Below are 16,325 nucleotides of genomic sequence, written 5' to 3'. Positions count from 1 at the left end.
AGGGTGAATATCATTTTGAGAAACCCCAAAGGCACACAATCTCTCCTCTATTTCACTGGTTTATTCACTAAATAAAACGATTTCTAAACCAATGGAGCTGGTACTGTCCGTCCATGGCATCTTATAACACTGGTGGATTGTAGTAACAAAAGAGATGCCATATTATCATTTCGACTAAGGTATCACTGATTAAGATGTAAAAACTGAATACTGTATTATCAAAGTTATTTCCTTTCTGTGAGAACTTTGGAGTCATCTATGTTTTGAAATGAAGTCAGCTTCTAGGCTCCTTTGAAAAGTTAAAGAAGAATAATAGCAGAATAGAATTAGGTCACTTTCAACAACATTGACTTTTTACTATTTTCCTAAGTGTTCTTAGTGAAACCGTTACCTGGGCCTGTATTGACAAAGTGTCTCAGAAAAGAGTGCTGATCTAGGATCAGTGTAGCCTGTTAGATCATAATGAATAAGATTACAATGGACAGGTGGAACCTGATCCTAGATCAGTACTCCTACTCTGAGACGCTTTATGAATACAGGCCCTGCTCTATAACCTGGGCGTTGCGTTGGCATTAGCAGTGTGTTGGTCTTGATATCTACCTCCTTCCTCTCTGTAATGAAGGTATGTATGAGTGAGCGCAGAGATATTCTCAGTTACTAGTTCACAGGGGTTTCATGTTCAAAGTGTCTGAGCATGGGTTATAAGAGGTGACTCTCTCTCTCTCTCTCTCTCTCTCTCTCTCTCTCTCTCTCTCTCTCTCTCTCTCTCTCTCTCTCTCTCTCTCTCTCTCTCTCTCTCTCTCTCTCTCTCTCTCTCTCTCTCTCTCTCTCTCTCTCTCTCTCTCTCTCTCTCTCTCTCTCTCTCTCTCTCTCTCTCTCTCTCTCTCTCTCTCTCTCTCTCTCGACCACATACACTATTTGTAAAGATAATCATCATATCAAATACTAGACCACATATACTGTAAAGTAGTCAATACTATATTTTCTGACTGACGGGCAAACACTAAAGACATTATAACATATTGACATTATAAATAGTTTATTAGTAATGTGTAATTGATGTAGCAGATGTTTTAAACCTTCCTTTATGTGAATAACATACCAGAAACTAATCAGGAAGTCAGTCAGTAATAGAAATCGAGGGTTACAAAAATAAGAGGATATACATAATTTAGGTGCTTTTCATTTGAGAACGAGAAGGAGAGTACATCTTGGAATCTTGTAGTACAAAACATAATCCCAGTCATTGTCCTCGGAATCCGATGGAAAATTCTGGAAGCATCCGGAATGATTGGAAGGATTCCAAACCGCTTTAATCCAAAATCATGGGAGTAGTCTTGTAGTCAGAAGTCCTTTATATAAAGACTATAACTCCCATAGTCCTCCAGTATCCAATAATCTACCTCTCTTCTTCTGCCAGTTAGCGTAGTCACGTAATTTGACACCTGTCAATTATCAAATCGAAGCCACACCCACTCCTAATCCCGAAGTTCTTATTTGCATCTTCCACAAGCATCATTCAAGATTCTGGCAATGTTTTGTCTTGTGGGAAGATATAGAATATAACATATATACAATATGTTCTCTGTCCTCTGCCTACTTCTCTTGTTCAACTCAATGCCATGACGCACAACGTGGCTGAAGTTCATATCGCAGTCTGAGAAACGTGAAAGTTTCTGTTGAAAAGACGTTCTCTTCCCTCTTCCACTCTTCTCTCTTCCATCCATCTTTCTTCACCTTACGCCTGAAGGGGTTAAATAAATAGGTACCAAACGTTAGCTTAGCCAATCAGACAATATAAAGCATCCCCCCAGCAAAATAATATAATGTCAAATGTCCACCACTTAAAACAATGAATCTTTGACACCCCCATCTTTCACTACCAAATACAACCTCCATACCCAATGTAATCAGCCAAGGCACCAGTCACCAATTAACCACTTCCTAATTTCACCCCCTCTTCCTGTTCGATTGTTACTGATATCTGATTGGCGATTCCCATGATTGGCGTTTAAACCCAGATCGTTGATTGGCTGTATCGCTAATTGCCTACCGTAATGACACTAATAAACACTTGTGTTTTTCCACATGCCTGAGATAGGTATGAGAAATTATTTGAGGTTTTCGAGCTTTTTACGTTTCCTCCCTTTACCCTTGGTCCTACTGGGTCCTGTGAATGAAGGGGGAGGAGGGGGAGCAGGTGGAGGAGGGGGAGGAGGGGGAAGAGGGGGAGGAGGGGGGATCTATAAAGAAAAAAGGGGAATGAAAAAACGAGTTGAATACCCCGAGGGAGAATCATTTAAGTGGAGAGGAGGACATTCAATTCCTCAACTGTCATCAGTTTATATCAGTGTAGAGAGACACTCTCAGACACTCTCAGACAGGAGCTGACACACACACACACACACACACACACACACACACACACACACACACACACACACACACACACACACACACACACACACACACACTGTATGCAGTAGGGTAGTGTAAGATATTTACCATTGTCTGTATCGTAGAGTTCCTTGATGTGTCGTTTGGAGGAGCATATACACTCAAGGTGCTCCTCCAGCCGCACCAGCACCTCCTTTAGTTTAGGACGCCTCCTCACGTACTCCACCTTAGCCACCTGGAGAGAGAGGGATGGAGAGAGAGGGAGGGGGAGAGAGAGAGAGAGAGAGGGATGGAGAGAGGGATGGAGAGAGAGGGATGGAGAGAGAGGAAGGGGGAGAGAGAGAGAGAGATCAGAATGAGTTCGGGAGAATCTCCTTTTTTCCAGGTAATGGAAGGATACAAAAACATGACACACACACACCTCCTACACTAACACACACACACACACCTCCTACACTAACACACACACACACACACACCTCCTACACTAACGCACACACACACCTCCTACACTAACACACACACACACCTCCTACACTAACACACACACACCTCCTACACTAACACACACACACACACCTCCTACACTAACACACACACACACCTCCTACACTAACACACACACACACCTCCTACACTAACACACACACACACCTCCTACACTAACACACACACACACACCTCCTACACCAGGGTTCTTCAATTCCGCACCTGGAGGGCCGAAACACTTCTGTTTTATCTACCTGGTAGTTAATTGCACTCACCTGGTGTCCCAGGTCTGAATTAGCCACTGATTAGAAGGAGAATGAAAACAGAGGTGTTCGGCCCTCCAGGACCAGGATTGAAGAACCCTGTCCTACACTAACACACACACACCCCTCCTACACTAACACACACACACCCCTCCTACACTAACACACACACACCCCTCCTACACTAACACACACACACCCCCTCCTACACTAACACACACACACCCCTCCTACACTAACACACACACACCCCCTCCTACACTAACACACACACACCCCTCCTACACTAACACACACACACACCTCCTACACTAACACACACACACCCCTCCTACACTAACACACACACACCCCTCCTACACTAACACACACACACCTCCTACACTAACACACACACACCCCTCCTACACTAACACACACACACACACCTCCTACACCAGGGTTCTTCAATTCCGCACCTGGAGGGCCGAAACACTTCTGTTTTTAATTTCTACCTGGTAGTTAATTGCACTCACCTGGTGTCCCAGGTCTGAATTAGCCACTGATTAGAAGGAGAGGATGAAAAACAGAGGTGTTTCGGCCCTCCAGGACCGGGATTGAAGAACCCTGTCCTACACTAACACACACCCCTCCTACACTAACACACACACACCCCTCCTACACTAACACACACACACCCCTCCTACACTAACACACACACACCCCTCCTACACTAACACACACACACCCCTCCTACACTAACACACACACACACCTCCTACACTAACACACACACACACCTCCTACTCTAACACACACACATACCCGCACACGCATGCACGCAAGCAAGCACACACACATTACTGTTCTCTCAGAAAGTGAGCCAAGCCTGCTAGAGCTCCAGGACTGATTGCACAAGCCTCTCTTCTCTTTCAAGTCTGAACATACACAGAGGCAACACACACACACACACACACACACACACACACAGAAAGGTGCTGCTATGTTCCAACATGAACCAGAGCAGCACAGCAGAGACAGTAACACTTATTGGTACAGAGGTTCAGGTGAGGTAAGGCATCTCAGTAGTGTAGGCAAGAGACGCTCCCTCTCCATGTTTTAATAGAGGCTTTTTCTTCTTCTCTAATTTCCTTCTTCTGATTCTGCACTGATAGGAAAGAACTGGACAGATGCCATACTGCTTTATGTTCCCTGTGCTTACAGGGCAGTGTACAGATGTAGGCTCTGAATTTGATCACTCTTTTGTTGCTGAGAACTTTCCTGCATGGCAGGAAATGCTAACTTGTAGTGTATTCAATGTTTAAAAAAGCTTCTAACGTTTGTAATTTCCACTTTAAAATGTCAGGCTTGATTTGCCCTAACGAAAAATGTATCAACCCCTACATAAAATGTCCATTAATCCACATAATAATTAACATTTCCTGTTGCTGCCAGATTATTTTCCTGCTGTAGTAAACTGGCTCAAATTAAGATCCTAAGGGAGGAGACATAGAAAGGAAGGAGACATGGAGAAGAACCCATTTTAGGCTATTGAGATGCAGCCATGAGGGAGTTTCTAAGTTTCCTACCTGTCAATTGGAAAAAGTCTTCAATATGAAATACAGAGGAAAAAGACATGAGTCAACTCAAAGGTGTGTAACACGAGGTGTGTTTGGGTTCTCAGTAAACCATCAGGTCATATTAATATGACTATGTCCCTCCAGCTGTTATCTCCCCAGAAAGGAATCATAAAGTCAGACATAACAATGGAACCTTTGTCTCTCTCCCACCAGTAGAAACTGGAATGGCGGGAAACAGACTGTGGACCCAGAGAAACCATGGGAGATTAATACACAGAGCCAAGACCAGTATGAGCCAATGAAAAACAACTGTCCGCTGTTCTGGCACTGGTGAATGGTTTCTGGAATAGCAGAGACAGGGCAAGCTAGCATGCACATGCACACACACATTGACACACCCTCAACGGCTTCTCCTGGACGTCACACAGTGTGCGAAAGTGTGTGTGTGTGCATGTGTGTGTGCGTCCGTGCATGTGTGCGTCCGTGCGTGCACTCACACGTGTATGTGTGTGTGTTTCCGCTCCATAGTTCTGTCTCTGTAGTTGAATCTCAGGATATACAGGAGACTTATCTTTTGATTTCCTCTCTGTCAAAGACAAAGAGAAAGAAAGAACGAATGAAAGAAGAAAAGGAAAAAGAATGAAAGAGAGAGAAAGACCCTTTCATCTGATATTGAGTATCAAAAGGGGATCAAATCTACGCCCTCCCTTCTCTCCTCATCTGTCCATTCCTCTCATCCCTCCGCTCTCTCTATCCCTCCTCATCTCTCCTCACCACCCCGCTTACTTCCTGCTACTGTCATGCTTCATCTGTCCATTCCTCTCTATCCCTCCTCATCTCTCCTCACCACCCCGCTTACTTCCTGCTACTGACATGCTTCATCTGTCCATTCCTCTCTATCCCTCCTCATCTCTCCTCACCACCCTGCTTACTTCCTGCTACTGACATGCTTCATCTGTCCATTCCTCTCATCCCTCCTCATCTCTCCTCACCACCCTGCTTACTTCCTGCTACTGTCATGCTTCATCTGTCCATTCCTCTCATCCCTCCTCATCTCTCCTCACCACCCTGCTTACTTCCTGCTACTGTCATGCTTCATCTGTCCATTCCTCTCTATCCCTCCTCATCTCTCCTCACCACCCTGCTTACTTCCTGCTACTGTCATGCTTCATCTGTCCATTCCTCTCATCCCTCCTCATCTCTCCTCACCACCCTGCTTACTTCCTGCTACTGTCATGCTTCATCTGTCCATTCCTCTCTATCCCTCCTCATCTCTCCTCACCACCCTGCTTACTTCCTGCTACTGACATGCTTCATCTGTCCATTCCTCTCTATCCCTCCTCATCTCTCCTCACCACCCTGCTTACTTCCTGCTACTGTCATGCTTCATCTGTCCATTCCTCTCTATCCCTCCTCATCTCTCCTCACCACCCTGCTTACTTCCTGCTACTGTCATGCTTCATCTGTCCATTCCTCTCATCCCTCCGCTCTCTCTATCCGACCATCCCTCACCCCTTCAAAACACTGCTTCTCTCTTTCTCACTGCATTTATGCACAGTTAGATTTCCTCCAATAGTTATGTATCTTATTTGCAGGGATATCTCTATGACCTTTGACCCTCTATCTGAGGTCTACAACAGATAGCGCCGCCCCACCCAGTTCAGATCAGTTCAGATCAGTTCAGTTCAGATCAGTTCAGTCCAGTCCAGTTCAGTTCAGTCCAGTCCAGTTCAGATCAGTTCAGACTGTATTCAATAGGCACTAAACAGAAGAACATTTACCTAAACAGGGAGGGACTACCTCGGCACCCAGAAATAACAACTTCTTCCTCTGTGTGAACCGTCTGAGGAACAGCTAAGCCAGACAGACAGCATCTTTAGTCCTTTAATTTTTTATAAATTGTTTATTTAACTAGGCAAGTCAGTTAAGAACAAATTCTTATTTACAATGACGGCCTACACCGGCCAAACCCGGACGACGCTGGGCCAATTCTGCGCCGCCCTATGGGACTCCCAATCACGGCCTGGAATCAAACCAGGGGGTCTGTAGTGACGCCTCAAGCACTGAGATGCAGTGCCTTAGACCGGTGCGCCACTCGGGAGCCCAATAGACAGAGGACTGAGGAGCCATTCACTCTGAGGAAAACAGGGAGTGGGGAAAGGGGCAGGGATCTGGCCAGGACCGAGGGTGATCTGTCTGTCCTGCAAACAAAATAACCCCCGCAGTGAATACACTGAAGCACTGAGATCATGAACACACCCACTATCCTCCTCGGCTCAGACGATGGTAAACTGGCTGGAAATCCTGAGCGCATGAACACTCACTTACTGAGCAGAGCTTCCAGTTGGCAATGTGTGTGGGTGTCAGACGGCAGGGTTTACTAGCTGTTATGTGCCAGCCCTGGCAGAGATCAAAGACAAATGATTATGTTCTTGCGGTCGCGAGGGAGTCTCCTGGCCTGGCACATACACACATACACACAACATATACACACATACAGTGGGGAGAACAAGTATTTGTTACACTGCCGATTTTGCAGGTTTTCCTACTTACAAAGCATGTAGAGGTCTGTAATTTTTATCATAGGTACACTTCAACTGTGAGAGACGGAATCTAAAATCTAAACAAAAATCCAGAAAATCACATTGTATGATTTTTAAGTAATTAATTTGCATTTTATTGCATGACATAAGTATTTGATCACCTACCAACCAGTAAGAATTCCGGCTCTCACAGACCTGTTAGTTTTTCTTTAAGAAGCACTCCTGTTCTCCACTCATTACCTGTATTAACTGCACCTGTTTGAACTCGTTACCTGTATAAAAGACACCTGTCCACACACTCAATCAAACAGACTCCAACCTCTCCACAATGGTCAAGACCAGAGAGCTGTGTAAGGACATCAGGGATAAAATTGTAGACCTGCACAAGGCTGGGATGGGCTACAGGACAATAGGCAAGCAGCTTGGTGAGAAGGCAACAACTGTTGGCGCAATTATTAGAAAATGGAAGAAGTTCAAGATGACGGTCAATCATCCTCGTTCTGGGGCTCCATGCAAGATCTCACCTCGTGGGGCATCAATGATCTTGAGGAAGGTGAGGGATCAGCCCAGAACTACACGACAGGACCTGGTCAATGACCTGAAGAGAGCTGGGACCACAGTCTCAAAGAAAACCATTAGTAACACACTACGCCGTCATGGATTAAAATCCTGCAGCGCACGCAAGGTCCCCCTGCTCAAGCCAGCGCATGTCCAGGCCCGTCTGAAGTTTGCCAATGACCATCTGGATGATCCAGAGGAGGAATGGGAGAAGGTCATGTGGTCTGATGAGACAAAAATAGAGCTTTTTGGTCTAAATTCCACTCGCCGTGTTTGGAGGAAGAAGAAGGATGAGTACAACTCCAAGAACACCATCCCAACCGTGAAGCATGGAGGTGGAAACATCATTCTTTGGGGATGCTTTTCTGCAAAGGGGACAGGACGACTGCACCGTATTGAGGGGAGGATGGATGGGGCCATGTATCGCGAGATCTTGGCCAACAACCTCCCCTCAGTAAGAGCATTGAAGATGGGTCGTGGCTGGGTCTTCCAGCATGACAACGACCCGAAACACACAACCAGGGCAACTAAGGAGTGGCTCCGTAAGAAGCATCTCAAGGTCCTGGAGTGGCCTAGCCAGTCTCCAGACCTGAACCCAATAGAAAATCTTTGGAGGGAGCTGAAAGTCCATATTGCCCAGCGACAGCCCCAAAACGTGAAGGATCTGGAGAAGGTCTGTATGGAGGAGTGGGCCAAAATCCCTGCTGCAGTGTGTGCAAACCTGGTCAAGACCTACAGGAAACGTATGATCTCTGTAATTGCAAACAAAGGTTTCTGTACCAAATATTAAGTTCTGCTTTTCTGATGTATCAAATACTTATGTCATGCAATAAAATGCAAATGAATTACTTTAAAATTATACAATGTGATTTTCTGGATTTTTGTTTTAGATTCCGTCTCTCACAGTTGAAGTGTACCTATGATAAAAATTACAGACCTCTACATGCTTTGTAAGTAGGAAAACCTGCAAAATCGGCAGTGTATCAAATGCTTGTTCTCCCCACTGTATACACACACACACACATACTCATTCAAAGGTTTTTCTTTATTTTTTACTATTTTCTACATTGTACAATAATAGTGAAGACATCAAAACTATGAAATAACACATATGGAATCATGTAGTAACCAAAAAAGTGTATTGTATATTTGAGATTCTTCAAAGTAGCCACCCTTTGCCTTGATGACAGCTTTGCACACTCTTAGCATTCTCTCAACCAGCTTCATGATGTAGTCACCTGGAATGCATTTCAATTAACAGGTGTGCCTTCTTAAAAGTTAATTTGTGGAATTTCTTTCCTTCTTAATGCGTTTGAGCAAATCAGTTGTGTTGTGACAAGATAGGGGTGGTATACAGAAGATAGCCCTATTTGGTAAAAGACCAAGTCCATATTATGGCAAGAAAAGCTCAAATAAGCAAAGAGAAACTACAGTCCATCATTACTTTAAGACATGAAGGTCAGTCAATACAGAACATTTCAAGAACTTTGAAAGTTTCTTCAAGTGCAGTAGCAAAAACCATCAAGCGCTATGATGAAACTGGCTCTCATGAGGAACACCATAGGAAAGGAAGACCCAGAGTTACCTCTGCTGCAGAGGACAAGTTCATTAAAGTTACCAGCCTCAGATTGCAGCCCAAATAAATGCTTCACAGAGTTCAAGTAACAGACACATCTCAATATCAACTATTCAGAGGAGACTGCGTGAATCAGGCCTTCATGGTCGAATTGCTACAAAGAAACCACTACTAAAGGACACCAATAAGAAGAAGAGACTTGCTTGGACCAAGAAACACGAGCAATGGACATTAGACCGGTGGAAATCTGTCCTTTGGTCTGATGAGTCCAAATTTGAGTTTTGTGGTTCCAACTGCTGTGTCTTTGTGAGATGCAGAGTAGGTGAACGGATGATCTCCGCATGTGTGGTTCCCACTGTGAAGCATGGAGGAAGAGGTGTGATGGTGTGGGGGTGCTTTGCTGGTGACACTGTCTGTGATTTATTTAGAATTCAAGGCACACTTAACCAGCATGGCTAACACAGCATTCTGCAGCGATACGCCATCCCATCTGGTTTGCGCTTAGTGGAACTATCATTTGTTTTTCAACAGGACAATGACCCAAAACACACCTCAATGCTGTGTAAGGGCTATTTGACCAAGAAGGAGAGTGATGGAGTGCTGCATCAGATGACCTGGCCTCCACAATCCCCCGACCTCAACCCAATTGAGATGGTATGGGATGAGTTGGACCGCAGAGTGAAGGAAAAGCAGCCAACAAGTGCTCAGCATATGTGGGAACTCCTTCAAGACTGTTGGAAAAGCATTCCTCATGAAGCTGGTTGAGAGAATGCCAAGAGTGTGCAAAGCTTTCATCAAGGCAAAGGGTGGCTACATTGAAGAATCCAAAATGTAAAATATATTTTGATTTGTTTCACACTTTTTTGGTTACTACATGATTCCATATGTGTTATTTCATAGTTTTGATGTCTTCACTATTATTCTACAATGTAGAAAATAGTAAAAATAAAGAAAACCCTTGAATGAGTAGGTGTGTCCAAACTTTTGACTGGTACTGTACATATACACATATACACGTATGCAGGCATGAATACATCACCACACACACACACACACACACACTAGCACAGACCTAGCCAGGCAAACCCAGCCAAGGGGAGCTGGACTAGGAGCCAGGGATTGAATGGTTGAGCTGCTGCAAGTGTGTGTGTGTGTGTGTGTGTGTGTGTGTGTGTGTGTGTGTGTGTGTGTGTGTATGTGTGTGTGGACGTGTGTGTGTTTATGTATGTGTGTGTATGTATGTGTGTGTGTGTTCGTGCGTGTGTGTGTACGTGTGTGTGTGTGTGTGTATGTGCGTGCCTGCGTGCCTGCGTGTGTGTGAGAGGAGAGAGAGAGAATCTCTCAGAGAAGGTGTGGATCTCTCCTACCTTGACAGTGCGATGGTGCTTGCGGGAGGGCAGGCAGTGCATGTTGCTGGTGTTGCAGCATCCGGTACATCTCTTCACCTCTACACAGGGAGGCCAGATGATGAAGTTAGCGGAGGTGTGATCCACGTGGCTCCGAGGGATCTCGTAGATCACTGTACGAGTCTTACACACCGCGGGTAACGCCTCCTCTGGGGTCAAAGGGGAGGGGGAGAGGTTAAAGGTGAAACATAACAGCATAGAGAGAAAGTAGTGTTGGAAGTATACACACACACACACGACTCACACAGAGAGAGACACACACAAAGAGAGAGACACACACAGAGAGAGAGACACACACACAGAGAGACACACACAGAGAGACACACACACAGAGAGACACACACAGATAGACACACACAGAGAGAGAGACACACACAGAGAGAGAGACACACAGAGAGAGAGACACACACACAGAGAGAGACACACACACACACACACAGAGAGACACACACAGAGAGACACACACACACAGAGAGACACACACACACAGAGAGACACACACACACAGATATGCATGAACACAACTACAAAGACACACACACACACTTACCGATACTCCTCTTGTGTCTGGAGTGTGTCTGTGAGTAGCTGTAGGAGAAGGCCTTGTTGTGGTACCTCTGTTCGTTCTCCCCCAACACCTCATTCTCTGTTGACCACAACAACATCAATGTCATGTTAACCCTACACTAGCTGGGCCATTCAGAAGCAGACCAACACTAAAGGGGAAGAGAGAGAAGCTTGAACTCAGAAAAGCTCAAAAGAACTGTGTCCCCTCTGTAAAGGAACAATCCCTTATCATCACCATGACAACCATAAGCCTTCTGCTTACCAACATAACAGCTTTGGTTGTTAATCAGGTGTGTAAGGAACCTTCAACCTTCCACTTCAAAATGACCTTGTTTGTCCTTTCAGCTCTATATTGACCTGTTTGGGGTCTCTCTCTCAAAGTATATATTTTTGCTACCCAAATACTGACCCCACAGAGAGTGTAGACTGTAGAGGGTGTGTGTATGATTATGTGTGTCTGTGTGTGTGTTCCTTGCAAGTGTGTGTGTGTGACAGCACTTACGTGCAGGAACTTAAGTGCTTGCTGTATGTCTTGACCAATAGAAAGCCTCCTAGATCCTCCCTCTCCTTCCTCCTGACACGCAGGAATTTCACCATGAATTATACATACCAGCACAGCAGCCATTCAGCCCTCAGTGTGTGTGTGTGTGTGTGTGTGTGTGTGTGTGTGTGTGTGTGTGTGTGTGTGTGTGTGTGTGTGTGTGTGTGTGTGTGTGTGCCATTCAGCCTTCCACTGCTGCTCCACAAATAATGGACAGCATGACAGCAGCATAAAGCCGACAGCCACTTGACCCCCAAGCGCTGAGGAGACAGCTGAGTAGCAGACAGGCCTATTTGCATCTCAATAATGGCAGAATTAATGGTGGGGTGTAGTCAAGACCAAATGAAAAAGGATGAAAAAACGATAAGATCTGAAGAATGTAGAATGGAGAGAGGTTACTAAGTAGCCTAACAATGAATGGCTTTAAACGTTTCATTAGGGTATGCTTCAAGCCCTTTTACACACCTTCTCCCTTACTCCACCAGTCTCCAATTATGTGTTCAGTGTCCTAAAGTTAATTTCATGTGGAATAAAAAGTGTAAAACAGATACAAGTTTGACACAAGCAGCAGTCACCAAGTTCATGGTGGCTGTCCTCGCAGCACCTCGAGCAGTGGGACAGGAACCACTCCCGCTATCTACAGCAGAAGCTGGTGAGGCGTGTTTTTAGTACCCACCCGCGAGAGGGGCGTGCCTTTGGCCGGGGCATCATCCCATGGAGATTCATTGACTCTTTCTCTCTAAGCTGTAGGAAATAACTCCTCAAATTCAACATCTCTTATGTACAGTTGTGGTCAAAAGTTTTGAGAATGACACAAAACTAATTTTCACAAAGTCTGCTGCCTCAGTTTTGATGATGGCAATTTGCATATACTCCAGAATGTCATGAAGAGTGATCAGATGAATTGCAATTAATTGCAAAGTCCCTCTTTGCCATGAAAATGAACTTAATCCCAAAAAAACATTTCCACTGCATTTCAGCCCTGCCAAAAAAGGACCACCTGCCATCATGTCAGTGATTCTCTCGTTAACACAGGTGAGAGTGTTGACGAGGACAAGGCTGGAGATCACTCTGTCATGCTGATTGAGTTAGAATAACAGACTGGAAGCTTTAAAAGGAGGGTGGTGCTTGAAATCATTGTTCTTCCTCTGTTGACCATGTTTACCTGCAAGGAAACACGTGCCGTCATCATTGCTTTGCACAAAAGGGCTTCACAGGCAAGGATATTGCTGCTAGTAAGATTGCACCTAAATCAACCATTTATCGGATCATCAAGAACTTCAAGGAGAGAGGTTCAATTGTTGTGAAGGCATCAGGGCGCCCAAGAAAGTCCAGCAAGCGCCAGGACCGTCTCCTAAAGTTGATTCAGCTGCGGGATCGGGGCACCACCAGTGCAGAGCTTGCTCAGGAATGGCAGCAGGCATGTATTCTGCACACATAATTTGGGCAGCTGATATTCTGCAAAAGGTACAGGGATTGGACTGCTGAGGACTGGGGTAAAGCCATTTTCTCTGATGAATCCCCGTTCCGATTGTTTGGGGCATCCGGAAAACACCTTGTCCGGAGAAGACAAGGTGAGCGCTACCATCAGTCCTGTGTCATGCCAACAGTAAAGCATCCTGAGACCATTCATGTGTGGGGTTGCTACTCAGCCAAGGGAGTGGGCTCACTCACAATTTTGCCTAAGAACACAGACATGAATAAAGAATGGTACCAACACATCCTCCGAGAGCAACTTCTCCCAACCATCCAAGAACAGTTTGGTAACGACCAATGCCTTTTCCAGCATGATGGAGCACCTTGCCATAAGGCAAAAGTGATAACTAAGTGGCTCGGGGAACAAAACATTGAAATGTTGGGTCCATGACCAGGAAACTCCCCAGACCTTAATCCCATTGAGAACTTGTGGTCGATCCTCAAGAGGCGGGTGGACAAACAAAAACCGACAAATTCTGACAAACTCCAACCATTGATTATGCAAGAATGGGCTGCCATCAGTCAGGATGTGGCCCAGAAGTTAATTGACAGCATGCCAGGGCGGATTGCAGAGGTCTTGAAAAAGAAGGGTCAACACTGCAAATATTGACTCTTTGCATAAACTTAATGTAATTGTCAATAAATATGGAATGCTTGTAATTATACTTCAGTATACCATAGTAACATCTGACAAAAATATCTCATAACACTGAAGCAGCAAACTTTGTGGAGACCAATCCTTGTGTTATTCTCAAAACTTTTGACCACGACTGTAGCAGACTGACTTGTCCAAGTTGCCCACAGACTAACAGACTATAACAAACAAGACAGTCATAGCACCTCTTTACACCTCTCTCTTCCTTCCTTCAAAGGGTACACTCTTAGAAAAAAAGTTTCTGGATAAAACCAAAAGGGTTCTATGCTTGCTTCATATATGGCACCCCTTAAGGTTCAATATAGAACCCTATATGGAACCCAAGGGTTCTATATAGAACAAATGTTGGTTCAGTGAATAAGAACCCCTGGGGTTCTGATTAAACAACCCCATAAGAGGGTTCTATATAGAACTTTTAGGGGTGCCATATATGAAGCAAGCAATATAACCCTTTTTGGTTCTATCCAGAACCTTTTTATCTAAGAGTGTAGGCTGCTTCTGGCATGTTGTGTTGAGCTCAATTCAGTGTCTTTACTGAAGCCTAGCCCTAGGCTGTGTAATAAAAGTATTGAATGAAGCCTGATATAAGAGGCTTTAGGCCTACCTACGGAGTCTAGCTCCAGGAGCCGCTGGAGGTCGCTGATGCTGCGGATCTCACTGCGGGACAGCCGCTCCAACAGCTCCCGGGGGAGCTGGGCCTCCTGGAAGAAAAGGAAAACATTCAAAGGAAAATAACAGCACTTTATTAACTACACAGACGTCATTGTACCGTAATGGATAGTGCGGCTATAGAGGTGGTGTGAGTGTGACTATATAGCGCTGAAGAAGTGTTTTAAGGACAAATCTGCGCACATGTTAGGGGGTGGTATAATGCACTCATGCACACTTAGTTTGCACTTGTTGCTGAGAAGCCATACATTCCCCCAATTGTCATATAATTTATGGAAGGAGTTACAGCAAAGCTACTCTGGAGTTTTTCTCGTAAATACGCATAAATGGAGCATGAGTGGACAAACGTTGCACCTGCCAACGAAGTAAGCGTTGCACTAAAAACGGCATAATTTGAACTAAATTGGCCCATACAAACCAGAACTCGCATAAAAGTTATTTATATACCTCAGCGGTGGTGCGTAACAGGCACAATAAGCAGGCGAGGAGGAAGCTCAGAAAAGCGGCTCTCATCTCCTTTCACGTCCGTTGGGCTCCAGAACGAGAGAAAGTTCCAATAGTTCCACCAACACCGTTCCAGAACCAGGAGCCGAGGCGTCGCTCCCAAACCCCGGGAATCCAGTACCATCCCTCGGGTGGAGCCGCTACCTCCACGACGCTACAGCCAGTAGTCCGAATTATTTGGCTATTATAGGCAATTTGGCGAGGTTTAAAAGTGTGACTTCTTGGGTATTCATTTAGGTTTACATTTAAGACGGACGTTTATTGAAGTCAGTTGGGTTTCCTACTCCTCTTTTGACCACAGAAGCAACACAGGAGCAATAGATGGGTCGGAGTTACGGCACCTGAGAGAAGAACTATCTATGCTTATAAGAACTTCCAGATGTGAGAAATATAATAATTTTGCTGATTAGGCTATAATCCACTTGAAGTGAAGACATCTAGTAGTGACACATTTGAGTGTCTTAATCCCTTATGCATTTTGGCACAATGCTCTGAGAAAATACTATTTCACTATCCATTAAAATTTTAAAAATATAAACTTGATGTCCCGTTTATATCTTCAAATGGAGATAAGGTAAAACAATAATGTCACGCAGTCCGCATGTCCCGGTTGTTCTCATCAAACGGTTTTTGTAGCCTATTAGATCCCTTCAAAGCGGGCCCCGCACGCTGTATCCTTGTCGTGTGATCTCCGTAGTGAATGAAGTCGGAACGCTTTGAGTCATATGATATAGCTACGCGCTGCTGGGGCGCGGTCACGATGCAACTCCGCTCCGCTCTCCGGGTGCGCGCTCGGTAACTACAGACGGATAGATAGCCTATAAAGGAGTCCATTGGCTTTTGACTGTGGGCTCGCTCACATCAGTCCATTCAACGCACCAGACATCTTTCGTGCATCATTTGTCAAATTCAGGTGCGTTGCAGATCAATGCAATTATGGGGATGATGATGGCGATGATGATAGTGGCGATGTTGATGATGATGCTGGTGATGATAGTGATGATGGTGATGATGCTGGTGATGATGACGGTGATGATGATTGTGTTGATGATGGTGATGATCTCTATAAACATCATAGCCTGTAACTGTCCCTAAATGCCCTGTTTTTTTTTTACTACACAA

General features: G+C 45.0%; 1 protein-coding gene across 1 annotated transcript; it reads right to left on the bottom strand.

Moving 5' to 3' along the window:
• Positions 1-1,038: 1,038 nt before the first annotated feature.
• LOC121553960 (platelet-derived growth factor subunit A) lies at positions 1,039-15,725 on the bottom strand. The gene is made up of 6 exons (XM_041867365.2): positions 15,147-15,725; positions 14,635-14,731; positions 11,342-11,437; positions 10,753-10,940; positions 2,506-2,632; positions 1,039-1,744 (listed from the first exon to the last, which is right to left on the bottom strand). The coding sequence occupies exons 1-6, from the start codon at positions 15,210-15,212 to the stop codon at positions 1,734-1,736; spliced, it is 585 nt and encodes a 194-aa protein (XP_041723299.1). The 5' UTR covers positions 15,213-15,725; the 3' UTR covers positions 1,039-1,733.
• Between the last annotated feature and the right edge of the window lie 600 nt (positions 15,726-16,325).

The sequence above is a fragment of the Coregonus clupeaformis genome, chromosome 38 (genome assembly GCF_020615455.1).
Source record: "Coregonus clupeaformis isolate EN_2021a chromosome 38, ASM2061545v1, whole genome shotgun sequence".
Lineage (NCBI taxonomy): Eukaryota > Metazoa > Chordata > Actinopteri > Salmoniformes > Salmonidae > Coregonus > Coregonus clupeaformis.
Note: the sequence above shows the minus strand (reverse complement) of the source record. Positions and strands in the feature narration are given on the sequence as shown.

Bases quoted from the DNA above. Each gene is read 5' to 3' on its own strand.
- LOC121553960 (XM_041867365.2), bottom strand. From the start codon at position 15,212: ATGAGAGCCGCTTTTCTGAGCTTCCTCCTCGCCTGCTTATTGTGCCTG. The intron at 11,438-14,634 runs GTAGGCCTAAAG...TGTGGTCAACAG, and splicing joins CCTGGAGCTAGACTCCGTAG to AGAATGAGGTGTTGGGGGAG. The intron at 10,941-11,341 runs GTAAGTGTGTGT...CTTTGACCCCAG, and splicing joins CAGACACAAGAGGAGTATCG to AGGAGGCGTTACCCGCGGTG.